Below are 27,258 nucleotides of genomic sequence, written 5' to 3'. Positions count from 1 at the left end.
AAGTGCGGCAGCGGCGGCGAGGGGAGGCTCTGTGGCGCCTCCCGGAGGTGTCGTCGTCGTCCCCCCCTACCCCTCCCGCTCCTTTCTCTCCCCTCGTCTGCCGCCGCCGCCGCGGCCATGGCGGCGCCGCTGGCCTCGCCCGGCCACCGCAGCCGGTTCGAGCAGGAGCAGGAGCGGGCCGTCCGCGCCTTGGTGCGCAGCGTGACTGGCCTGCCCGAGGAGGAGCTGGGCGGCGGCCGCTTCCAGACGGCGCTGAATTTCGCTTGGTCCAACTTCAGGTCAGCGCCCGCCCCCGGGGAGAAGCTCGGCGGCTGCGACGGTGCCCTTCAGCAGCGGGGCTGGGGGCGAGCGAGCGAGAGAAGGAGCGGGCCGCTCCGCCCCGCTCCCGCCGGGGCCCACTGGCGCCGCTGAGGGGCCGGCAGCCGGCGCCGGGCTGGGCCCCCTCCTCTGACCCGCGGCCGCCCGCTCGCCTGGGAACAAGGGGGGGGGTGCTTGTGGCTGCTGGGCTGTGGTAGAGGGCCGTGTCCTGCCGTCCCCTCCCTGGGGTGGCACCGGGGGCCGTTTGCGAGTCCCTGTCTGAGGCCGGTGGCTGTCCCTCCATCTCTTTTAAATCTTGGCATTTCAGGGCTTTTCTCCTGGCCCATGGAAAGGTCCCTTTCAACATCTTCATTTAGCCATCCAAAACTCTGTTTATTAGAGGGAAGTAAAGAAATAATCAGTACGTGTAACGAACAAATAAAGAGAGCTCCACCAAATCAAGATAAAGCTTCTGGCCAAGAATATTGTGCTGCTTGTATGAAAGGTTATAAATCTGCAGAAAATTGTGTGGTGTTATTTCAGCTCATCATAAACATGGTATTTATTAACCTGTAATATATATTATCTATATCCCGTTAATTCTGTTACACTGCCATATAAAATGCCCTTACTAAAGTTTTGCATGCTGCTTTTTCAGTTATGACAGTTGTTTCAGTGTCTGCTGCCAGTTTTTACATCATCTGTTTCTAGTTTCCCGTACTGTCACCAACTGCTGCCTCTTTGGAGTCTTATCTGCTTGCTTAAGTTAATGCAGCAAGTACCTAATTCATTTAAAATCAATGCTACTTAAGTTTTTAATGCTGTTTAAGTTCATTTTTGGGGGGTGAGAAATAGCATAACTGCATTGCACCGTCAGGCTGTGAATCCTGACTATTAATAGGCTCAAATAAGACTATTTTAATAATCAAGTAGCCATTGGTCAACACCAAAGGTGGGTGCGAGGTGCGGGAGAGCTGGGGATGACCTGTAGCTGGTGTTCTGAGAAGTTCAACTCTTTGCTGAATTTTGAGGAGGCTAGTTGTATTCATTGGGAATGTAGGAACTTCGTATTTGTAACTGCTGTCTCCCTATTCTTTATATTTGCTGGAAATATTTTGTGTAATGCATTATAGGATTGCGTTTATTGATTTTGTAGTTGCATCAAAATAGTTGCTTATAACAGCTGTTAGTCTGAGTCTGCAGATTGGTAACAGTAGCAGGGTTTCTTGAGCCAGGTAAACGCACGCTCTCTTCCATTTCCTCTTGTGACATCTCCTCTTCTGGTGACCCAGTTGTTTGTGTATCTGTGTGCTCTTTTAGATTGGAGAATTGTTGGCTTGGATTTTTGTTTTTAAAAAACAACATAGCAGGAAAATAGAGACAGCGATGAATGGTTGACAACATGTTTTGACAGGGAGGGTCGGGAAGAGGAAGGTTTTTATGCCAAAATTGTTGTCTAAGAAATGTGTGTGGGACTTCAGCCTGAGATTGAGACCTTATTTTCTAGTAGAAACTCTCTTTAGCTTCAAGTTTGTGAAACTTGTGGTTTCTATTGTTAGATTTGATGATGTTTATGTGCTGTAGTTCGCAGATTCATCTCTTTCTTTCCACCTAGCAATTTAGTTCTATTCATGATGTGCCCAACTTGCTAAAAAAATGGGTGCTTTTTTTGCTTGTATGTATTAAGGTCATTAATTAAAGCTTTAAGTTCTAAATCTTCCAGTTCTTGTACTTGCCACCATTTTCCATTTGAACTAATGATTTCCTATGTAAGCGGATGTGCTGTAATAGATGAGATGAGCTGCATTTTCTTAGCGTAAATGTCAGTTACCTAGTAAATTTTATTGTGCTTTTATTCCAAAGCCTTACACACAGCTGAAATCAGACTAATCAGTCTGTAGTTAAAAAAGTCTTTTTTTCTTTTCTTTAATATGGACATTCTTCATCCTCCAGTAAAACTCAGTAAAAATCCTTGCTACATGCCTTACAGTCTCATTTTCTAGTTCATTACTTTGACATTGCTGTGATTTTAGGTTGTCTTTCCAACTTCAGTCTATTTAGCTTAACTCCTGATTCAGATCCAATAGTTTTCATTTTTTTCTGTGCTTATGAGAGATTTACCCCTGTGTTCTGCACAGTTGTTGCTGGAAGCTGAGGCAATATTAGGTTGGCTTTGATGGCCTACATATAGAGTATCTTTACCTTGTGCTCACTGCTGTCATATCCCAGTCCCTGTTTTTTCTCTCTATATAACTGAAGAAGGTGACTCTAATTTCTTCAGCAAAATCCATCTCAACCTTTCACAAGTTCTTATTTTGTCCCTGTACATGCTGCCTTTGGTGTTATATCTTTCTTTATTTTGATTAAGCTGTCTTTAGGCACTCTCCTTTACTATTTATAAAGGAGCTTCATTTGGGTTGAGAGGCCTTCCCATGTGGGTGTTTGTTTTTCCTGTGCTAGTGATGCAAGTCCCAGATAATTTTTGTGCATTCAACACAGATGCCTTTGATAATACAGTTCTTGATCTCTTTGCTCCACTTGGCTTAACTGACAGCGTACTCTAATTGCTTAGTTTGCTGATATGGTAGTAATTTTCCATTCAGCTTAAAGTGCTAGTTAAATGTAACCTGCATTCCATTTTTCCATCTTTAAGGTCAATTGTAGTTAATCTTTCTTGAGCTAAGAGACACTGAGATTAAATTTTCTTGATGTTTAATGCTGTTGCTGAATTAAGCATGCATTATTAAACTAATAATGTTGTCCTTATATATGTAAATCAGCTTTATTTTCTTCCTTGCTTAAGCTTCCTTTTAAAACATATTCTAATACAGATTTCTTACATAGATTTCACCGTTTTCTTGATGTGAACAGTCACAAAGTAGAGAGGACAATAGAAGGGTAAGTTTTATGATTATGGATTAATAATGGAGTAGTTAACTTTTTTGAAGCATTTTTGATAACTGTTTTTGTTATTAGAATACATGAAAAGTTGATAGTTCATTCTGACCTTGGAAAAGCTGCAAGCTGGAAAAGACTAACAGAAAAATTTCTGAACTCACCACTCCCAAGTATTGAAGAAACAAAGGTATGTATGCTGTGATTTCCTTGTTCTTTTTCCCCAGCACCCTTATATTTGTACTAGTGATGGGGACTTCATTGGTTGTATTCTTCAGTTTCCCCATATATTTTTAGAAATGTGTTTATTGTCCTGTCAGGGTTTCAGCATGTGGAGTTCTGTGACTTAAAGGACATCTTCTCATTGTAAAGCAGGTGTTTTATGGTCAATGCTGTACAAATGTTGTAGCTAGAATCTAAATGTATTGAGGTTCCCATCTGTTCTAAAACAACGGCTAACTGAGCAGTTATTAACTCTTTGCCCCATTTTTTTACATTGAGTAATGCATCTGGAAGTTTCGATTTTAGTATTTCCAAATCCAGTGCTCTTGCCCAGTAGCTTTCTTATTGAGACTGTGTTTCGCCTGGATGCACTCTGTATCAAATCAGTTTAGGATATGGACTGGATGGATATGGCAAAAGTAGTCTCACTTAAGACACTTTCCAATGTGGTAGTTTAATAATAAATTTGATATTTGAAATCTGAAAGTTCCTGCTATTGGAATATTTAAGCTTGTGATTTAAGAGGGGTGCATTGTATAATGATATTTTTAAATAGGGCTGTGTGTTTTGGGTTGTAGTCCAATTTTACTTCTCATTGAACTGACATTTACCTTTCTTTGCACTGTTTTAGGTTTCCTCTAATTTGTGGGGAAAGATCTGCAACCCTAAATAGCTTACACATATCTGCAGTTATTATACTGTACTCTAGTTGTTGAAAAGTTGTGCTTGTTTTGAGACTCAAATAAAATTAAAACCAAACAAACGGAAACAAAAGCTCAAGCAAGGACTTAATACTTGCATGTTGCAAGTATCATAAGAATTGAAAGAGTCTTTTTTTCTTTTTTTCCTTTTGAAAATGCAACTGGGGTATAGCTAGAGATAGGTAATATTTCATATTTGGGAAGTTAAACTGCATTTAGTTTTTAGCAGTGGCATGTAACTGATAAATACTCAGTCTTCCCAGTTTTATGACTGGTAAGTGAAACACCAGCTCGCATGTGTGATTTTGTCAACAACCTACTTGTGTTCTTTGACAAACTCTTGTATAGGCAGTAATGTTCAGTAGGAACAGATAAGTATGATGCTGCTTTATCAGAAAATTGAGATTTAATTTTTTCTAAAATAGAAGTGGCTCCTATTCCCAAAGCGCTTTGTTAAGTGTGTGTATGTATGTGTCAAAGTATATAGGATGTAGATAGCAGAATCTCCATATGTCTAGATATGAAATGGTCTGCTGAAGAACTTTGGAAAGTTAGAATCAGGCCAAAGAAAAAATCTTTCTTTAGGAAGAAATGGTTGTGCTGTAAGCAGATATTAGGGAATAGACCACAACACCAATCTGTGCAGCATACTGTTGGCACAGTATTCTTACCTGATTGAAGGCCTCTGTTTCACAACTGCATTAGTGCAATATTGGAGTTAAAGATGCATACTTACTGCTTTGTGTAGATGTTCAGATGAGGGAAGATAATGTGAACATAATCTTAAAATACAGAGATTTTGGCAAAGTGTTTTAGCTAACTTCATTTTGGCCTCTGTTTGAATTAATCAGCCGTACGAATAAGAGAACTAAGACTTGGTTTCCTGCAGGCCCATTACCCATGTCCTTCTGCCTCATCCATGTTAATGTAGCTGTCCATTATCCCTTGTCCTCTGGTGACTTCTTACTTTCATAGTAATTCAGAGTTCCTCTTACCTCTTTTTCATATTTTTAGATTATCAGCTCAGTAAGAGGCATCTTGTGCTGTGGCTACTTTTGAAGTATTTGTATATTGATTGGCTAATTAGGAGGCAGAAAGAATAACATTCAGTATCGTGTTGCAGATATTCTTTTTGTAGTTCGGGACTGGGCAATGGGAACTAATATGGAGCATCCCTGCAGATAATAGACTGAGTTTGTTCCTAACCGAAATCTTTTAGACTACTCATTGACTTGCTTTTTTTTTTTTAAAATGTGTTTTAAAGACAGATACACACTATTCCATACTGTCTCTTCTGTTGTGTTTGTCTGATTCTCCATCCAACACCACCTATGTGGAAAAACCAAGAGACAAAGAAGTGGGTAAGTTTACAAGATGTTTATGTTGCTAATAAAAGATGCAATCCATTAATGCAATCTGATAAGAAGGACATTTTTTCTTTCCATTTTATTATCTACTTCACTTCAAGGCGCTTTATTGATTTTCTTTTTATGACGTATACATTTAAAATAGCCTGCAAATCTTTCCTACCCCCGTTTATGTTACATCACCTAATTAAGTTCTCCAGCCACCAAAGTACCTTGGGAACTCTTTTTGTCTTGTACCACTGTCACTTACTAACATTGTCCACCTGTTCAGCAGTGCTTACATGCTCAAAGACAGACAGTGGGTTTCTGTCCTCGGTCTCTGTCTTGCATCTCAGTAGGAGCTCTGTTGACACAGCTTTGGTGACATAAATTCCTATGTTCCCTATGTAGTTAAGGAAAGGTTTCCAGAGGGAGATCCCAGCTGCCTGCTTTCTAAAGTAGGACTATTTCACTCAGTGCCTAAAAATGAGGCTTGTGCTTAAGTTTGAGTGGATACCATCCCCCATTTGTTTACAGTGTTGTATCATAGACTGAAAGAAGAATATTTCAGACTAACCTAAAGAAAATCTTGCATCTTAAGATTCCTTTTTGAATGATCTCTGCACATTCCCTCGGCGGTGTTTTGAATGCACTTTCAGCCCATTCCAGGAATGTGAATATGAAGAGGTTATCTCAAACAACACTAATTACAGTTGAGTAAGCTTCATGTTTAAGATATAATATATTGTAAGTGTGATTGTTATTTTTAAAGTATTACACGTCACATCATGGATATGTGGTGTCTTTTTTGGAGAGTAAGACAGTTCTTGCCTTATGTTGTTTACAGTCCAGGATCCTTGTGCATATGTAAATTATATATTTAGAATGTTTCCACTGAGCTAAATGGGACTAGCCACAATAAATGATATGTTGCATTCTTGCATGTTTTTTCAAGATTGAAGCATAGGGTAGTATAACATAGTACATATGAATGTGCTTATGGCACACTATGTTGCATATTTTGAGTGTATAAGCAACAAAATTGAGAATTAATAAATGAGGAATATACATGGTTGGTATGTCACAATTTACATGCCTGAAAGTGTATAACCTTGTTAAAGGAACAGTGGTGTAACCTTAGGTGTAAGGGAATGCCTTTTGTTTGATTTAGAGTAACGACGTAATTTTAGCTTTGAAAATGTTTTTAGAGGAAAAGGAAGTCAGAGTTATATGATACTTACTATTTTTGTGTTTATACACCTCTTAGAAAAGGAAGAAGAGTTTGATTGGGGAAAGTATTTGATGGAAGGAGAAGAAATTTACTTTGGACCAGGAGTAGATACACCAGTAAGTAATTTCTTAAGGTAAAAAAACCCCAACTGTATAAACTGGTTTGAAGTATAGAATCATAGAATCATTTAGGTTGGAAAAGACCCTTGGGATCATCGAGTCCAACCATCAACCCCACTCTACAAAGTTCTCCCTTACACCATATCCCTTAACACCACATCTAAACGAGTCTTAAACACGTTCAGGGATGGTGACTCCACCACCTCCCTGGGCAGTCTATTCCAGTGTCAAGTATGTTGGAGACCTAATTTGTATGCTCTGTGTGATCCTCATAGGATTACCTGATACGTTGCTTCTTACGTAATACCATGAAATACACACAGACCCAAGCAGAGTAACAGTAATAGATATGCTTTTGTTCTTCACCATATTTTGACTTAATCCTGCAATTAAACTGGATCTTCCTGCTGACCCTGACTGTTCCTAATCATAACTTTTTGGTAGTTCTGTGGTCTTGTCCAGTTCTGTCATTTGTCTAGATACTAATGTTATGTATAACTTAAACCAGTCTCGGGCAGACAGTTATGTTAGACTTAGTGTCCTGAATTTACTTTATGGTGGCAGAAAGAATGTAAGACTTTATGTTCGGCTTCTCAGGTCAATAGGAAGTGAATATAGATCTGTTTGTTATGCCGTACTGAAACGTACCGGGTTTTGTTGCACCTAATAGGATTGGTCTGGAGAAAGTGAAGAGGAGGAAGATACTCGGCCTTTAAGCAGGGAGGACTCGGGTATTCAAGTGGACAGGACACCTTTAGAAGACCAAGATCCAAATAAGAAAACAGTACCTAATGTTTCCTGGAAAGGTTAGAATAAGCTATAATTCTTCTGGTATGGTCATACATACTCAAATTTAGCAAGTTAATGTGGCTTAATTTACTGTTCTTTAGTGAGGTGTTATTTTTTAGACTTGTAATTGTAGTTTTAAGGTGCACCTTATTGTTCACTACTGCTTGTTTTAACAGTAAAGAAGCAATATGAAAGGTTTGATCTGATTTCTGTTGATGCTAATGAGAAGACTTCTGTTTATTTCTGTAGAAATAGATATGGATATTCCAATGTAGATATGAAAACTTATACAGTAAATACAGAATGCAGTTGTATGGATAGAATGTAATTTTTTTTATTATTAAGTATCAGAATGCTGAAACAAAATTTGATTGATGACAGAAACATTTGACTCAATTCTGAGTATGAAGCATTTTTGAAAAAAAAAAAATTTTATGTAATTAAAACACTAGTGGCTTACTCTTGAATAGCTTCAGGGAGTATTAACTCTAGCTGTATATTTTTGCATAGAATATTGTAGGATATAGGGTACCTTGTGTAGGAAGACTGGATAATATTCATAGGTTGTATAAGTCATAGCTATCTAACTGGGGTTAGGTAAAGCTTTCACATTTAGGGAAAAAAAAACGTTTTTAGGTCATGTGCTAGATGCATAGTAAAAAGAAACATAGTGATAAAGTTAGTGATATTTGGCAGTTTATTTTTTAAGTCAGCTTGGTTTTGTATATATTATTTGAGAATTGCCTGAGACAGAAGCACTTTTTCCAAGGAAGAATTGGAAACTACGTAAATCTCCAAGTTTACTGTTTAAGACTTTTTCAGCTTTTAGGAGATGAGGCATTTCTATGTAAATGGATTTGTGCATGATAGCATATATGTTAGAGCAGTAAAGTGTAAATAGTTGCCAGTTGTAACTTATTTGAAAAGATATGTGATTCTGCAGCTGAGCGGATAGGCTTATTAATAACTTTTTCCCATGTTTTATAAGCATTTCGTGAATAAATAAAAATACCTCACCAGCTATCACGTGTTTTCACAGTTGGTGAACCTGATGCCCGCAGCTGGCTGGAGCAGCATGTAGTTCCTCAGTACTGGACAGGAAGAGCTCCTCGCTTTTCACATAGTTTGCACTTGCATTCCAACCTAGCTGCAGTCTGGTAAGAAAACAGTATTGCTTACATATTTCTTACTGGCATGTAATGAAAAATGATGACTTTATTAAGCATCTTTACTGTGGAAGCATAAAGATAGTATAGTTATTAGTGATTTAGTTAGAATTAAAAAGGTACAAATCAATAAGATGAACAAACAAGCTGTTTTTTCAATTACTAGATTATTTTCTTTTTATTTAGTTTTTATTAGTTTGTCATATCAGAGAGACCATTTTCCTTTTTCAAAGAAGCAAATCTTACTGTTGCATTTTGTTTGGGATTACCTTTACAAATGTCTCTGAGGAACTAATACAGGTGGGTTGTAAGTGGTGCTGGAAATGAGGAGTTCTCTAAAGCTTAACTGTTTGTTTGTTTTTGGTGCGTCCCTTACAGAGTTAGTCTTAAACACAGATTTTGTGCGGGGAAGGAACATAAAGCAGTATATCATTGTGATCCACTGAGGTTTTGGAAAGAAAATGAGAAAGAAGGGTTCAATTAAAAAAAAAAAAAAAAAGTCTGATTCTTTCCTCTGTCCCAAATTCTGATGTATCGGTACTGCAGTAATACAGACCAGATTTGTCTTTGCTTCCTTAATTTAATGAATTTCTTAATCAAGGAGTTAAATTTATTTTGGTGTCAGTTGGTTATCTAGCCAGTTATGAACTAAAATGTACAGTGAATATTAGCTAATCGGTAACATAAATAAGGCAATGCTGTTTCTGTTGCAATGTTGTTAGCAGATGTGTGTTATATATTTGTGATATATAACTGGTATTTCTTTATTTGGATTTTTGAATTTTGAATATGATTACATAAATTTTGCCACTGATGATATTAATGAGTCAAAATACTAAATATTCAAATAATTGTTCTATACTTCACTCGAATGCAAGTACACCCTCAGCAAGTTTGCTGATGACACAAAGCTGGGGGGGGTGGCTGACACACCAGAAGGCTGTGCCGCCATACAGAGAGACCTGGACAGGTTGGAGATCTGGGCAAAGAGGAACCTTATGAAATTCATCAAGGGCAAGTGTAGGGTGCTGCACCTGGGGAGGAATAACCCCATGCACCAGTACAGGTTGGGGGCTGACCTGCTGGAGAGCAGCTCAGCTGAAAGAGACCTGGGAGTCCTGGTGGACAACAGGATGACCATGAGCCAGCAATGTGCCCTTGTGGCCAAGAAGGCCAATGGCATCCTGGGGTGCATCAAGAAGAGTGTGGCCAGCAGGTCGAGGGAGGTCATCCTCCCCCTCTACTCTGCCTTGGTGAGGCTGCATCTGGGGTACTGTGTCCAGTTCTGGGCTCCCCAGTTCAAGAGGGACAGGGAACTGCTGGAGAGGGTGCAGCAGAGAGCTACCAAGATGATGAGGGGACTGGAACACCTCTCTTATGAAGAAAGGCTGAGGGATTTGGGTCTCTTCAGTCTGGAAAAAAGGTGGCTGAGGGGGGATCTTATCAACACTTATAAATACTTAAAGGGTAGATGTCAGGAGGATGGGGCCAGGCTCTTTTCAGTGGTGCTCGGCGACAGGATAAGAGGTAATGGGCACAAACTTGAGCATAGGAAGTTCCACCTAAACATGAGGAGGAACTTCTTTACTTTGAGGGTGGCAGAGCACTGGAAGAGGCTGCCCAGAGAGGTGGTGGAGTCTCCTTCTCTGGAGACATTCAAAACCCGCCTGGATGCGTTCCTGTGCAACCTGCTGTAGGTGACCCTGCTCTGGCAGCGGGGTTGGACTAGATGATCTCCAGAGGTCCCTTCCAACCCTATGATTCGATGAAATACGAAAAATGCTGTGGGAGGTTTACAAAGAATCGCATAACACCGGGTCATAAGGGAAAGTTCTTAAGTGGCTGTGAAAGTTTTCGTTTCTTAAGTAAACTGTTAGGCTAAAGTGTGTATTTTCTTACATGGGTTAGGGAAATTGATGTTTTACTTTTTCGCTTAGTATTTTTAACAGAAATGAACTCTGTAAATTTTCACAGCATTGAATGTGAAATAATAAAATAATCAAGGATCAAAAATTAAAAAAACCCCCAAACAACCAAAACCAAAAAAAACCCAAACCAACCTAGATTCAGTCCTTTAGGTATTTGCTACTTAATTGCTTGTCTTGCAGTGTATGACTAGATGGTACTTGATCTTCCAACTAGATATGCTTTCTATGGTATTTTGCTTAACAATATGAAAACAGTCTGCTTTTGTTTATATACTTAAAATGAACCCATGAACATTGAATCTACTTAGATATAATTAGAACAAAACGGAGCTTTAAGATTATTGCTGATTCTTACTGTCAGGTGATTCAGCTGTTATTTCAGCCATTATATTGTTTTCATTTCCTTTTTTCTAAGGGACCATCACTTGTACACCAGCGATCCTTTATATGTACCAGAAGAGAGAACGCTAGTCACTGAAACTCAGGTTATACGGGAAACTCTTTGGTGAGAGCAACATCAAAAAGCTTACATTTTATCTTTTAGTATTTCTCTCAAGGAAAGGAGAGATTTATGTTTGAAGTTGTGTCCGATGTAAGAGTTATTACTGAACTTCTAGCTTGCACCATTGCTGACAGTAAAGATGCTGCTTATGTGTGTTAACCATTCAGATTCTCAAAGAAGTAGCTTACTACTTTTATGCCTTGATTCTTCGAGTCTAACTGTTAAGAAGAACCAGCTTGTTCATATCCTGCCCCTGGGGATTTTTAATAGTGTCCAAATTTAGAAAGTATGTTTCAATCATCCTATAGCTGGAAATTATCTCAACTGGAAAGGAACTTTAGGAGATGTTTATGTGATGCCAGTGTTTTATTGTTCTTGTTCTGGCAACAACTTACAGTACCATTAGCATCATAGTTGTTCTGTTGTCCCCTTTTATTTGAAAAAAAGAAACTTTCAGGCAAGGGAGACCTAATTGTCTTATTAATTATATAATTATGAGTCCATTAAGGGTGAAAAATTACTACTCTTTTTGTTTCTTTTCAAGGCTACTTTCAGGAGTGAAAAAGCTTTTTATATTTCAGCTGAATGATGGAAAAGTGGCTGTGAGGAATGATATTATTGTAACTCATTTAACCCATGTAAGTTGTTTCTGAATTTCCACATTTCCACAATTGTTCTTAATTTAGTCAAAACACATCTGACTTAATAAAACTGAATGGGCTGTTCCCATATGTGAGAATGTGATGAAGTGATAGAGATGGCAGAATTTTATTATGTTTTAATTCATAGAAATATCTTGTAATTTAATTTTTAGGCTTTATTAAATACAAATTTTTATTAGATGATTCTAAAAAGTTTGTGGGTTTTTTTGTTTTCTAGAATTGCCTGAGATCTGTGTTGGAGCAGATAGCGGCATACGGTCAAGTTGTGTTTAGACTACAGAAGTTTATTGATGAAGTGATGGGACACAGTCCAGAAAACATAATGCATGGAACAGTTTCCACTCCAAAGAAAACTACTGAAGCCCCATTCAGAACCTATCAAGCATTTATGTGGGCCTTGTATAAATATTTCATTAGCTTTAAAGAAGAGCTTACTGAAATTGAAAAATGCATTATCAACAAAGGTACAGTGCAAGGGAAAATTTACAAGAGGGGGGCACACAAGGAAACTAGTAGAAGAGGGGAACATGCAGAACATTCTGTAGATATGTTTTGAAACTGTGAAAGAAGCCATGCCGCATTTTAAAATCTCATTAATAACATTGATAAAATTTGATTTTCTGTTGGATATTACCTTTATATAACTTTGGGTTTGTTTGTTTTTTTCCAGATAAAACAGTCACACTTTCAATAGTAATAGATAAGTTGGCTCCCCGACTGGCACAGCTGAAGGTGCTTCACAAAGTTTTCAGCACAGGAGTAGCGGAAGTGCCACCTGACACTAGAAATGTTGTACGAGCATCTCATCTGCTTAATACTCTCTACAAAGCTATTCTTGAACATGACAGTGTTGGAGAAGCATCTGAGCAAACGGTAGGGGAAGTTATTCCTTCCTTAATAGAACGACACACTATAATATTTAGTAACTGAAGTATCTTTATGGTGACGGAGTACACTAGCCTTCAGCTACTAAGGATTGAGGACAAATTTGATAGCCATAATGCATTACTGTTTTCTGACATGAGTTCAGTCAACCTGGACAAAATCAGATGTATGAGGAGATCAGCAGCAGTGTGTTTTTAGGACTGCGAGGAGGAATTGTGGGAAATCAGAGACCAGAAGCTGTTATGGAAGAGGGAGATTTGAAATAGCTTTCCCTCCTCCTATTTCTACAGTTGCATAATTCAGTTAATGCTGAAGTGTAGGGGTTTGGGTTTTTACAGTAACTTGTTGATTATACCAGTAAAAATACAGTAGATATCCTTTTGTTTTCCATTTTCTACATTAGAAAACCATGGAATGTTTTATGGCTATCGCTTACAGCTTAAGAGATACTAGACTGGAAAAAAAAAGAAAACTGCTGTTTGGGTCTAACTGCAATGACAAAAAGTAACATGAGGAAGCATACACAATGAGTGCTTCCATTAAAACTACTGAAGCTGTAATTTTTAGTTGAACGTGTCATCTTTAAAAATCCCTAAGTGTAGTGTATTTTATGTGTATGTATATCTTAAAAACTGTAATTGCACAATTAAGAGGCTGGGCTTTGCCATATTGCTTCCAATGCTTATTGTAAAAACATTCAGACACCTTTTTCTTCATTTTTTCTTCTTTCTTTAAATTCAGGTGTCCCTTCTGTTCTCTCTCTGGGTTGAAACTGTGAGGCCATACTTACAGACAGTGGATGAGTGGATAGTCCATGGTAATTTGTTTGATCCTGCAAAGGAATTTATCATTCAGAGGTAGGGATGCTGATACTGGACTTGCATAATGCTGTGCAAGTATGAATACAAAACCTGCTGTAGAATCTAGGAAGTAAAAGGTGGCAATGAAAGTAGGTTTTCACGTTTTTTATTTTACTTAAGTAGAATTAATTTCTTAATCATACTTTTATAACTTGTCTTAAACTTCGCATTAGGGGAATTGCATTAAAAATGGACCCCTACCAGGTATTGTTCTGGAATAAATTCAATTGTTATATTTTTTTCCATCTATAATAATCAGCAGTCTGACTCTGAGTGTGTTGACTTTTTTAAAAGCAATTAACCATTTTTCAAAACCAAGATGTTTGCAAAAATTCCAAAATTTACTTTTTAATTCTTCTCCTACTCTATAGTTGTTATAAATCAAATGCTATTTAGAATTAAAGTACTTACTGCTTCTGACTTGTAGTACAAGTTATTGTGGTGTCTTGAATTGCATGCATGTATCCTAAATGTTATTTGAGCTGTTAATTTCTCTTCTGTTTGTATGCTACATCTTGCTGATCCCTTTTTTGACAGCTTGAAGTGGAAAGTGAATACAGAAGTTAGAATTTTGGCTTGTAATTACAAATCCATTTCCCCCTATTTGCCAAACTTAGTTGAACCTCTGTCTGTTAAGGCAGGTCAAGGCGAGCATCAAGTAAGAGAACAGTTCTAGTACTATTGCAATAAGTCCTTAGTAGCTGAGATCTTTTAACATCCGTATTATGTCCTAGTTGACTTTTTTCCTGTGGTTCTGTAGTTGTGTTTTCAGTGCTACCAACAGGGGTGATTTCAACTTTTATTTGTATTTGTACTTCATTTTAATTATCTAATTTAGGCTGTTTTCTATCTGACTTCAGACCAAACTGTGTATCTGATGTAAATAACACAAAGCAAAGTTAAACAAGAATTCAGTTTCACCTACTGAAGAATTTTTCAGCTTTCCCAGTGGTATTTTCTTCATTATAGGTTTTAAATAAATCTGCAAGTCAATCACTAATCATTTTGTTAAGTATGCATGCCACTGTGAATAGTTAACTTCTTGGATGAATTAATTATAATTACTCTATTTGCCTTGTTTTGGGGCTTTTGTTCGGTTATGCAATTGTTTTATGTCCTGCAAGCTGATTCTTTATGCTGCTAAAGCTGTCATCCTTTCTAGAGATAGTTTATGATATGAATGAGATTATTTCATATAGTTTTTAAAGTGCTTCTTGACTATTCTAAGAGAAAGGCAAAGCACAGACCATGGATGATACACATCTTGTAGTAATGAAGTTTCATCTTTTGAAATGGGAAGTACTCAACAGCTTTTTATTTCTTCACAGAAACAAAAACGTTCCAGTTAATCACAGAGATTTTTGGTATGCTACCTACACATTATATAGTGTGTCAGAGAAGACAGAGAATGAAGAGAAGATGAGTGATAATGCCAGTGCCAGTTCTGGAAGTGATCAGGCCCCTTCAAGCAGGCAACACACTATGGTCTCCTTTCTGAAACCTGTGCTGAAGCAAATCATCATGGCTGGAAAATCCATGCAGCTGTTGAAGAATCTTCAATGCAAAGATGGCTCTCCGCAGCAAGCCGCGTCAAGAGGTGAGATGTCAGTTTGTGGACTATCATGCCTTAAGGTGTCTAACAGCCTGGGCATATTTTGTGTAGTAGTGTTCGCATGATTTTAGAATAATACAATGCTCCCTGTTGAATGTTAGTATCATGACTTGATAACTTCAGGTCTGATTGAAAGTACTCTTCCAATGCAAATAAGTGAAAAGAGCAAAGTGAATAAAGATTGAGTGTTCTCTTTGCTTTTTATTGCTTTAAATTTTTCTTAAACTTGTTTTCATGTGCTTGCAAAACATTTTTTTTTTTGTTATGAGACAAAAACAACTTTTATGTTCTAACAGTAAAGCTGTTTTGTTGTAATAAATAGTTGCTTTCCATTACTAAGTGGCGGAATAATTCCGAGATAGCATATGGAACTTTTTTTTTTTTAAAAAAAAAGCTTGCTAATAATTAGATGAAAGATATTTGGGTTATTTATTTTGAATGATTGTAAAACATAGTACAAGAGTGCAACCAATGTTGATTTTTATTTTTTTTTTTTTTTAGGAAACAAAATACAGTTTTTTGGTTTTGCTGTTTCTTTATGTTTAGAAGTAGAGATAGTTAAATTATTTTGGAGGGTCTCTGGTTTATTTCTCCCTTTGGTGTGAGACTGTAATCTATTCTAGTGAGTACTGCAGGGTTGTTTCAGGTGCTGCCTTTGCATCTGAAGGAGAAAGTTCTCTAATAGTCTCATAAATATTTCATATTTCAGACACCCGTTCAGCAATCTGGTTGAACATATGCCTGACTTCGGGCATTGGACTAGTCCTACTGTTTTAGCAATACTTAGTTAACTATGTATTTGAGTTTTTTTTTCTGAATAGGGGCCTAAATTTAGGATGTTGAAAGTAAGCAAGTAAATGTTGGACTATGGAGGTCTTCTTTAGTTCAGATTATGTTTTCTATTAGGACAGAATCTTACCATGCAATATGTTGCCCAATTTAGATGCTGAACGAAAGAGTTTGTATACGCTGTTCTTGGAATCGGTGCAGTCTCGCCTGCGGCATGGAGAAGAGTCTGTTCCCGATATTATTACAGAACAGCAGGCCACAAAGCAGAGCCTGATAAAGATGCAGTCTATAGCAGAAAGACACTTGGAACTGGATGATGTCCATGACCCACTGCTGGCTATTAATTTTGCCAGGTAATGAATGATCTTCCTGCTGTGTTTTTGAGAGCAGTGTTCTGCCTGGTGACATTTGGCAGACCAAATTTTTATTGCTGTTGAAAACAAGTAAGGGCAGAATAAAAAAGAGCACAAACAATCAGTGACAGAAGCTAAGTAAACACCACCTTTATGCTTAGTTAAAGAAAAACAATTAAAGTAGATGAAGAATCTGCTACTCACATCTGTTAGGGTAGAAAATGGAAATAGTCTTTACTACAACAGGCTTTTAGCAAATAAGTGTTTTAATAGTGAATGCTGTTGTAAAATCTAAACTTTTAAGTGTATTTGCTTGAAATGTGTACACAATGTCTTTGATTTGCACCAAGTATGTTCTTTAAAGAATGCAGCTTCAGTTGTGCTGTGCTGAAGTAATTTAACTTTAAAAGCTTTTCAAAATTCATCTTAATTGCATAAAAATTCTTCATAATGAGGGAAGTCATATAGAGGTTATTAGTGTCTTGGAAATTAGCAGGGAAGATGAACTCTGAAAATCTTACTTATTTTGTGATTTCAAATAAGAAATAGCTATTTATGTTTTTCCTAATAACTAGTTGGTGATTTTGATGTTTTCATTTCAACCCTAGGAGGAATTTGTTTTAAAAAAATCATAATTAATAGCAGATAAAGCTGTTACTTCCCTTGTTCATTGGGACTGTTCTGTTTGTCAAAACTGATAGATTAATTCAATGTCTGACTCATACAGTCTATCATGGTGATAGTTGCTACAAGCCGGGCTTCCTCTTACAATGGATTCAGCTAGCGAGCAGCTTTTTACGAATTATTATTATAACTTAATTTTTTCTGTGACAAAATAATTAAACTTACCAAGCGTAGACTGTACATACTCTCCTCCCATGAAATAATATGACAGATAATATATAGGCACCTTATATTTAAGGTGCCTCAAACCAATTCTCTGTGTTTGTGGTGGTGGTTTGGGTTTTTTTTGCGTTTTTGTTTTGTTTTTATTTTTTTATTTATTGGTTTGTTATTTTGTTGTTGTTGGGTTTTGCTTTTTTTATTGTTGTTCAGAGTTTTACTTTGTTTCTTTATTTTTATTTTTCTTTCCTGGGAAGTTCATCTGACTGCTGTATATAAACACTATAGTTTTAAAAGTTCCTATGGTAATGGATTTGTTTATTAAGCTGTATAGTGTTAGAACTTGGCGTTCTTTTTTCAGAATTAGTCCTTGAGCAATTATGTGATTACTGTATGCCAGCCTTTTTGATATTATTATGCCTGGTCATACAAAACCAGTATGAAGGATCACTTAATAGACTTAATATGTACTATAGTTATGAAACAGCTTTTATTACTTCCACACCATGTATTTTAAAGCAAAGGATCCAATTTCGATTGAAGTCTTTGAAGGTATGACATTTTGGTTTTATATATTGTATGAATTATCAACCTTCTTCCCTAAGTAGTTTGTTTTATTTTTAAGATTATATTTGGAACAGAGTGACTTTCACGAGAAGTTTACTGGTGGGGATGTTTGTGTGGATAGATCCTCAGAATCAGTGACCTGCCAGACTTTTGAACTGACGTTGAGGTCTTGCCTTTATCCACACATAGACAAGCAATACTTGGAATGCTGTGGTAATCTAATGCAAACTTTAAAGAAGGATTATAGGTAAGAAAGTAGATTTGGTTTCCTTTTCTTTTTTTTTATTTTCATTATCAGTGGTATGCCATATACTAAAAGGTGGAATTTTATGTTGTATTTCTGCTCCAATTTGATAATAATGATAAAGTCATTAAGGAGGAAAAGGGGGATCTAACATGATAGAATTCTGGGTTAAAACCTGGTCTAGCTTAAATCCACAGCAAAGCTATCATTTGTCTGCAGTGGATGTTCAACAGGGAAATTGTTTCAAACAGTACTTTTAATGGTGTTGTCATTTGAAACTGGAAGACAAACTTTAGGAAGTCAGAATAGGTTTGTTTAATGTGAGATTTAGTTATGATACTATAAAATGTGGAGTAGACAAAAGAATACTATGCAATAATTTTCTGTTACTTAGGCTAGAATGGCCTATTCCTTTTACCTTTCAGGTGTTCATAAGTTGTCATGCTTTTCATCTGTCTGAAATACTGTATTTATAGTCAGGGTTCTTGTAAGAGTTGTAGCAGTACTATTCTTCCTACTTTATTAGAAAAGGAAAATCTGTATCATAATTTTCTGGGGCTCCATGTTAAAGTCTCTTCTTAGACAGAACTCTCTCTGAATTTTCATCTCCTTCCCTAAGTCCTGTTTAGAGAGAGGGATGGGATTTCCAAACTCTAAGCTGTTTCTGAGAATTGCCTAGCCCATAAGATAGCTGAATAAGATGAGCATTTACATTGAAGTTAATGGGGGCTGTTCAAGCTTACAGGAAAAAATGGCTTGGTTATTTTGTTATATTTGAACCTATGTGAAGGCTATCTGAGGGTTAAGCAAAGGATTTACTGTGGACGTCATTAAGTTTGTGTTCAATACTGAGTTCCCGTAGTGAAGAGTTTTTAAGATTTCTGTAACAGTTGTGTTTGATTTCACTTGTGTGATTAAGACTGAGGAAATGTTATATGTTTGTTCCTGTTTAGGCTTGTAGAATATTTGCAGGCAATGAGAAACTTTTTCTTGCTTGAAGCTGGAGATACCATGTATGACTTCTATACATCTATTTTTGACAAAATTAGAGAAAAGGAAACTTGGCAGAATGTTGCTTTCTTAAATGTTCAACTTCAAGAAGCAGTTGGGCAACGCTATCCAGAGGACAGTACAAGGTAACATGCAAAATCCTGCAAAATATAGTTTTAGTTATGTTTCTTTCACACTTCCCTGTGCTAATGTACTAAACCTACAGAGCACAATACTAATTTTTGCGTAATCATTAAAAGAATCTGTTCTAATGAAGTTTTGAGCTGTTGTCATCTCTTCTACCCAAGTACCCCAGATTAAATCAGCCAGTTGGTACTTAGCGATAGGAAATTAAAAAAAAAATAATGAAACTAACCACTAATTTAAAATAGGTTATTGCCAATTATATCACTTGTTTCCTTGTGTAGGTTGTCTATATCATTTGAAAGTGTTGATACAGCAAAGAAGAAACTCCCCGTCCACACCTTAGATGGTTTGACATTGAGTTACAAGGTAGTGATTTAATATTGCTTTAATTCTTATTCTAGAACAGATTTGAAATGTTGTATTAAAGTGTCTTACGTTTTCTGTCTTGATTATCCTTTCCTCTTCTTAGGTTCCTTGGCCTGTGGATATAGTTATAAGCTTAGAGTGCCAAAAAATTTACAATCAAGTTTTTCTGCTCTTGCTGCAAATAAAGTGGGCCAAGTATAGTCTAGATGTTTTACGATTTGATGGTAAGAAACTTCTTCAATGAAAGATAGTCTAAAAACTTGTTTGATGGTCTAAGGGTGTAGATTGTCTGCTGCTTTCTGCAGTAAGCAGTATAAACCAGTTAGAATTTTGATTCATTCTATAAAATAGTTGTCTCTATTAGCTTAGCAAATTAGATATATTAAGCAGGGCATATTTTTAACTTCAGCCTCAGGGACAACACTATTCAGGCATTTCCTTTGTCTCTTTGATTTAGGTCTAGTCAGTTATATTGGAAACTTGTTACTTCATTCTTCAGACCTTTCTGTTGAAAGAAGGTCTGTCTACGACACCCTAATGTTTTGCTTTATGTATAATCCAAGTTTTTATGAGTAATACCTTGCAAACAAGTTAAGAAAGTGAAATGAAAAAATACTCTATTTGAGATTGAAAGAGTAAGCTAGATAGTTGGGAAATATATACCCTTAAGCTGCAATTTAAATATTTGGGGTTCGTAGAAAGAGATTGTTTAGTGTCTCCTTCACCAGGTTAATATTTATACTCTTCCGTTCCCATATAAAGTGGATACACGCTTCATGTCCTAGAAAAATAAATTAGAAAGTTGATGGGTTCATCTATGTTTTGTGCATCAGTTAAGTAATTCTCTTCCTAAAAATATGTGGGTTTTTTATTGCTTAAAGTTTGAGTATGGCTTTGTGCTTAAGTCTTTTCCCCTTTGTGGAGATAGTATACACATTTATGTGTAATGTAGAGTTTTTTATTTTATCCCTTCACATAATCTCTAGCTCTTAAATAGCATTTCCTGTTCTAGTATTTATCAAACTGTCAAACTGTATTGTTGTTATTTTTTAATAACACATCATAATAGCAAGAAAAATCTTACATCAGTATCCTGTGCAGAATAATAAGAAAAAACAAATTTCAGTTTTAAGTAATAATTTAGCTACAGTTTGTCCTCATAAGCACTTCAATGTAATACTCTCGCTTTTTTACTTTTTAGAACTAGTCTGTGCTGCAGAAACCCCCCAGGTTAAGGAAGGAACTTTATTAGAACAAGGAACGCTTCCTCTATTTGGACCACAAACAGAAAGTATAAAACAACAAATACATCGCATGTTCCTCTTAAGAGTGAAACTTATGCATTTTGTTAACAGCCTGCACAACTACATCATGACTAGGGTTTGTCTTATATAACAATTTCATTTATATTATGAACTTGTAACTGGGGATGCGGTATTCATTTTCATTTAAAACATAAAAATAATTTTGAGTTAAACATATTTCAGTTTTAGCTTGGCAGTTTTAAATCGGTAATTGTAAAAATGCTTTAGAAGTTCTACGTGCATATGATTGATCTTTCGATATTATTAGTTGTCTTTGTGATAGATGACTGAAGGACAGACATGTAAAAATGGGTTTCTGTAAGCTGTTACTCTCTTAAGAGCTGTTATGCTTATAAAAGTGTTACTACAGACGGTTTAGTTAGATCTCTAGTACACAGATCCAAAAGTGTATCCATGACTACTCAAATATGAAGGCAATGCCTGTAGATTCATATCTGCTCTACTATTGACTTTTTTGCCTTTAATTAATAATTAATATATTAAAATTAATATACTCCAAATCGGCTCCCCCAAAAATAGTCTGTTTGCCCATGTGCAATGGCAGCATTTCTATTAATATGAGGAATGTCATTGTGCGGTTATGAGAAGAGCTCAAATTTTTTTGCTAGGTTAATGGTAATTTGGAGGGTGAGCCTAAAATTTGAGAGGGAAGAGTGAATGAATCAGGCAGTTTTAGACTCTTAAAAAAAAAAAAAAATATTGGAAGAGAGTCAGAAGCACTTGTGTGCAACATGGGATTTAATAACTATGGTTGTTGTCTTAAGATTCTTCACAGTACAGGCTTGGAGTTTCAGCATCAGGTAGAAGAAGCCAAAGATTTAGATCAATTGATAAAGATTCACTACAGATATCTATCTACAATCCATGATCGCTGCCTATTGAGAGAAAAGGTGGGTAAAAACATTGGCATATGTGATACATTAAGTTTATCAGGACAAGAAAGTAGTTTAATACTAATTATGCTGTCTGTTTTGCAGTTCATACATACTAAGCAATAAATAGGTACTCGTTGAGGAAATGGTAGTTCTTCCAGACTTAACATTGAGATTCAGTGCCCCTTGCAAGTCTCAGCTCAATTCTATCAAGAAGAGAAGATACAATTAAATTCTTTATATTGGATTTTATATGACTTTTTTTTAAGAGATGGGAGGATTTGAACAAACTGAGGCTTGGTAATGTAATGAGGATTATACATACTGGTATGGCAGGAAGTGGAGGTATATGGATAGCATTGTAGCTTTTTATCCCACATACCGTCTGTGCATAGTCCTCATCGAAATAGTCAGCCATGAAATGAATTAAGAGAGCAAATACAACACACATGTTAAATTTGGAAGAATCTCATTGTACTTAAGAGATTGTTTTTACAGACCAGGTTAAATGGCATGGGATACCTTTGTATTGCAGCTCAATAATGAAAATGATTATGCTTAACAGTGAATTTCTGACTGTTATTCCTTTTGTTTTAAATATTATTTTAGGTGAGCTTTGTGAAAGAAGCTATAATGAAAGTGTTAAATTTAGTACTGATGTTTGCAGACCGTTGGCAGGCTGGTTTGGGGGCTTGGAAGTAAGTATATGTATCTAAAATTCCATGTGGTCATAATTTCACAGCTCAGAATATGACTTCTAGATATTTTTTGTGTGAAATAACAGGACTTCTCAGTGTTTAACAGCAGGTATCAGAGGCTAATTGCTATTTCTTAGCAAAAGTGAAATTTATTTTAGATAGAACCTAAGTTTCATGCACTTGTGTCAGTGTATGTTCAGTATTTTTTAATTAAAAAGGTGGCCAATATATAACTTCTAAGTGTTTGAAAAGATTCTAGAGCATATCAACAAAGAGGATTTTCTTTTCCTTCATATTTGTTTGGGATGGTAAAATGAGAGGTTCACAGGTTTGGTTTATCATCATGTTTCCTGGCAATGATTTAAAATTGTAGGCGGCTAGATACTGACAATTCATTAATTGGTTTATGAAAAGTGGGATGATTTAGTTTGGCCTTCATTCTAGAAGGCAATGCATTTTAGTTTTTCTTTAAAAAAAATAAATCTAATCTCTGAGCCTCCTTATTTTTCTAATATAGACTGCCCAAATTATAAAGCCTTTGTAAAAAAATCTGTGGTAAAAATGTGAAGCCGTTGGAGTCAATGGAAGTTCTGCCATTGACTTTGGAGTCAAGATTTTCATGTAGAATGTTTGGATGCATGAGTTCAAATGCTCAAATTTTGTATTATTGGTAAAATCTGAAATTGTTTTTGGTCTGTCCTTTCCTATAGAAATAACTTGGAATGTGTGTCATAGTTGGGATTTTTAGAAAAGATGTGTGCTTCCTTATGTGCCATGATTAACATTAGAAACCCACCTGTAATTACAAGATAAGATGAATATGTTGGCCTGTGAATCGGTTGCTCTTCTCTATGCCATCTCTTAGACAAGATTAAAAATAAGATTTTTTTAGAATAGAATTGAATTGTTCAGTTGGAAAAGACCTACAATGATATCCAGTCCAGCTGTCTGACTGCTTCAGGGCTGACCAAAAGTTAAAGCATATTGATAAGGGCATTGTCTGAATTGCTCTTAAACACTGACAGGCATGGGGTATCGACCATCTCTAAAGGAAGCCTGTTCTGGGGTTTGACTACCCTCTCAGTAAAGAAATGCTTCCTAATGTTCAGTCTCAACCTCCCCCAGCGCAGCTTTGAACTGTTCCCATGCATCCTATCAGTGGATCCCAGGGAGAAGAGCTCAGCACCTCCCTCTCCTCTTCCCCTCCTCAGGAAGCTGTGGAGAGCCACGAGGTTGTCCCTCAGCCTCCTTCTCTCCAAACTAGCCAAAAAGTCCTTAGCTGCTCCCTGCAGGACATTCCTTCCAGCCCTTTCACCAGCTTTGCTGCCCTCCTCTGGATGCATTCAAGTACTTTCACGTCCTTCTTAAGTTGTGGGGCCCAGAACTGCACGGAGTACTCAAGGTGAGGCCACACCAACACTGAATACAGTGGGATAATCACCTCTTTTGAGCGGCTGGTCATGCTGTGTTTGATGCACCCCAGGATGTGGTTTGCCCTCTTGGCTGCCAAGGCACACTGCTGACTCCTGTTGGGCCTGCTGTTGACCAGCACCCCCAGATCCCTTTCTCCAGGGCCGCTCTCCAACCATTCCTCTCCCAATTTATACTCCATACTTTTGCTTGTGTAACCTGCTGCTTGAAGGATGAATGATAGTGGGCAAGTCTCCAAGGCTGTGTCTAACACTCAAGGTTTGATCCATGGCCCTGAGGCCAGCTGGTGTGGGCTGGCTCACATCCATATTTTTCATGACTAATTCTCTTTGGCACAGATGCCTAGAACTTGGATCCCAGTCCCCTGTGGCATTAGGAAGTTGCTATTTTTGGAGTGCTTTTCCAATTTGAAGTGTCAGAAATAATTTGTGAATGCTGTTGATAAAGACTGAAACTCAGGGCATGTGGTTGCATGCTCTTGGTTGTAGCAGGAAAAGGTCATAGTTGATGTAATGTCATCTATATCCTCTTGGGAGAGGGGGGAAAGAGGAATGGAGTGACTATTGTGAACTACATCTTCTCCCTTCTCTGGTGAGCTCTAGCTGGAACACTCCAAAGTGAAATTCAAGAGTTAGCTGATAGTAAAGCAGGGTGCGTGTCCCTGTTTTATTTGGCAGTGTAGATTTACCCCAAGGAGTTCTGAAGCAACAGGGGCCAGGAAAGGTTGTCTTGAAATACAAAGCTGTATGGGAATAATAGTTGTCAGTTGGAAGCACATGGTTCCTCCTAGTCACTGCAGAGATTTCCAAGATGAGAAAATTATTAGTGCTATTGTGATAGTGCTCAGATGCTCCTGTCAAAATTGCCCTGGTTTTCTAGAAGTAGTATACACAGGCATAAGTGCAAGCCAGAATGCTATGCAAAGATTACTTTTGTCATTCCAACCCATATCATTCTGTGATTTGATGATTTACTGTGAGGTTTTGGTTCTATCTTGAAGATAACATAGTGCTAGTCTGTTAAGCATTCCTCTGTTAAACTGTTTTGTAGGATGGAATCCATAGAGAAGATGGAATCTGATTTTAAAAACTGTCACATGTTTCTTGTAACTGTTCTCAACAAAGCTGTCTGTCGAGGCTCTTTTCCTCACTGTAAGTACACGAGGCTTTTCACATACCTGCACTTACTGGGACACAGGTTTTACTAGGATTGTGTTTACGTTTTAATCTGTTTTCATGTTTGTCAGTACATCTTAAAGAACCTCATTTTGTGAGGTATTCACAGATGGACATGAAGACTAACTTCTTATTAAGTTAACTTCATTATTTTTTTAGAGTATTTGTGCCACGGGTTTTTTTTTTTATGGCAGCTATCTTCGGTTTACCTGTTTTCTTGATGAAGGGATGCTGATGTAGCTAAGCAAGTGACAAGCAGTATTCTAAACAAGTGAAATAAACTAAGTTCTGGAGGGCATAGAAAAGCATTCTTTTTGTTGTTTTTGGATGACAGCTATGATATATGTTGAACAGATAAAATTTGAGTATTATGGTGCCTCAGCTGCAACTGCACTGAGCTCTTGGCTCTGCCCGTCTGTCGGAAGTTACTTCCTCAGTAGCAGAAACAGCAGAAGACGACATGTCTGTGTTTCTACTTGCAGCCTGATATTAGCTTAAATTGCTAATCAGTGCCTATTTGAGTTAGGGGAGCACCTGCTGAATGGTGTTAGCTGGGGTGTAGATGCATGTTCTAATGGGTTTCTAAAAGAGGTAATATCTGACGTCGCTGCTACTCAGTCTACAAGAGCTTGTCTGCAAGAACCATCTGTGAGAATGTCTTACTGCATATAACCCCCCACAACATTTATTCTTTTTTTGTGTACAGCACTAATGTGGAAAGGAGCTAATTTCTTACCGGTTCTTACCACCCGACATAACTAATGGATAACTAATGATAAAAGTGGTGAAATATTGTCTGAACTGTCAGAGATTCATAAAATGTCTTACTGTCTTAAATCCTGAAGTGTTACAATTTAAAAAAATAAACTGGTATCTTCCCTTTAAACTACAGAATTGAATATTGCAACACATACTTGTGGAATGCCGCAAATGCAAATATTAACTACTTTTTTATGGTTTGGTTTACAGTGGAATCTTTAGCTTTGTCACTGATGGCTGGCATGGAACAAAGTTAACACCTGAATCCACTGAATTACTAAAGAACTGAAAGCAGCATTTATGCTGAAAATCTCTTGTTAAAAAACTGTAAGCATTTTACACTCCAGTTTGAAACATGCGTAGCTAAATGACGCTGACTCTTTGGAGCTGTGTAGAATATTTTAAAATGTAAATAATGTACAGGTATTTAAGTGTCTTTGTTGTGCCAGTGTTTTTCTCTGTATGTATACATTTCAACATCAAAAAAGATGTACAGTGTAAAATTCATCCTGTGTGAACAATCTTACTTGAAAATACATAAAATGTAATTCATGTAGTAAAAAGGAATTTTTTTTTTAATATAAATTATGAATGATTGCTGGTCTACTTTTTCCATTAATTTTGCAGCTGTGAATAGGTCACGGGGCAATGTGGAGTGGTGTGACTCAATTCTTATTATTCAGAAGGTTGGTTGTGTTCATATTTGGCCTTTTTTTCCTTTGGAAAAAAGGCTGAGAGGCATTAATCTTACTTGCTTAATGGTTCTTAAGAACTCTTTGGGAACAGTTATGACCGTTACAATAAGCTGATGTAAAAAATACAAGATTAATTTATGAAAAGGGATTACTGCACACCATAAAATACCAATATTTTTTTACCTTAAATGATCAGATGCATACTAATTTTAGTGGTAACTCTTGTCCATTTAGGATCAAGATCACAGTGTGTAATATATTAACTATTGGATTGTTGGGATGTTTCAGAGGTGGTCAGATATGACTTGACCATTCTGCTCCTAAGGTTTGTTTGCAAAAGGCTTACATCTAATAGCTAATATCTTGTAAAGTGGCAGATTGTAATACGGAAGGGTACATTTCTAGAAAAGTAAATGTGGAATGTGTTCTGCACAAGATGACTTGTGCTATCTCCTCCCCATGGAAGTTTCTCTGTAATCCTGTCATCAGTACACCTGCATTTAAAAAGGGAAAATCAATCATAGCCACTTACCTCTTTATTTGAATAAATAAAAGATTTAATAATTGGAATTTCACCATTGTGTGTGCTTCTGCTGAAATCGGTTGGTAACTTAAAAGTTTGAGGGCTGTTTCTGCAAGGTAGATGAAGTATATTACTACCAACTGTGACACTGTGCGGCTCACATTAAAAAACAATTATTTTTTTTTTTGCTGTGAACTAATAATTACTTTATATGAAAATGAATCTTGGTGTTCTTGTTTGAACAGGAGATCTGAAAAGGTTCTTCC

General features: G+C 36.9%; 1 protein-coding gene across 8 annotated transcripts; it reads left to right on the top strand.

Moving 5' to 3' along the window:
* TUBGCP5 (tubulin gamma complex associated protein 5) lies at positions 1-27,044 on the top strand. 8 transcript variants are annotated; one of them, XM_054210943.1, is made up of 24 exons: positions 1-278; positions 3,142-3,195; positions 3,274-3,382; positions 5,380-5,476; positions 6,063-6,173; positions 6,729-6,808; positions 7,482-7,617; positions 8,640-8,757; positions 11,110-11,199; positions 11,741-11,834; positions 12,076-12,322; positions 12,529-12,731; positions 13,485-13,600; positions 14,932-15,200; positions 16,159-16,357; positions 17,826-18,014; positions 18,965-19,147; positions 19,430-19,514; positions 19,618-19,738; positions 20,716-20,894; positions 21,604-21,729; positions 22,321-22,409; positions 24,891-24,991; positions 25,985-27,044. In XM_054210943.1, exons 1-24 carry the CDS (start codon positions 118-120, stop codon positions 26,029-26,031), a joined length of 3,204 nt encoding a protein of 1,067 aa, XP_054066918.1. In that variant the 5' UTR covers positions 1-117; the 3' UTR covers positions 26,032-27,044. The 8 variants fall into 8 exon arrangements, 7 of the variants coding, with proteins under 7 accessions (XP_054066918.1, XP_054066927.1, XP_054066911.1 ...); XM_054210952.1 differs by lacking the exon at positions 25,985-27,044 and adding an exon at positions 23,621-23,811 and having other exon boundaries at positions 19,061-19,147; positions 24,891-24,969; XM_054210936.1 differs by lacking the exon at positions 25,985-27,044 and adding an exon at positions 23,621-23,811 and having other exon boundaries at positions 24,891-24,969.
* Positions 27,045-27,258: the final 214 nt, after the last annotated feature.

The sequence above is a fragment of the Rissa tridactyla genome, chromosome 1 (assembly GCF_028500815.1).
Source record: "Rissa tridactyla isolate bRisTri1 chromosome 1, bRisTri1.patW.cur.20221130, whole genome shotgun sequence".
Taxonomy (NCBI): domain Eukaryota; kingdom Metazoa; phylum Chordata; class Aves; order Charadriiformes; family Laridae; genus Rissa; species Rissa tridactyla.
This window is presented reverse-complemented; position numbering and strand designations above follow the sequence as displayed.

What these genes read in the sequence shown, in the direction of transcription:
- TUBGCP5 (XM_054210936.1), top strand. Translation starts at nt 118, where the DNA reads ATGGCGGCGCCGCTGGCCTCGCCCGGCCACCGCAGCCGGTTCGAGCAG. An exon ending in ACCAAGAGACAAAGAAGTGG is followed by an intron (nt 5,477 to 6,062) that starts GTAAGTTTACAA and finishes TTGCATCTTAAG; the next exon opens with ATTCCTTTTTGAATGATCTC. An exon ending in ACCTAATGTTTCCTGGAAAG is followed by an intron (nt 7,618 to 8,639) that starts GTTAGAATAAGC and finishes GTGTTTTCACAG; the next exon opens with TTGGTGAACCTGATGCCCGC.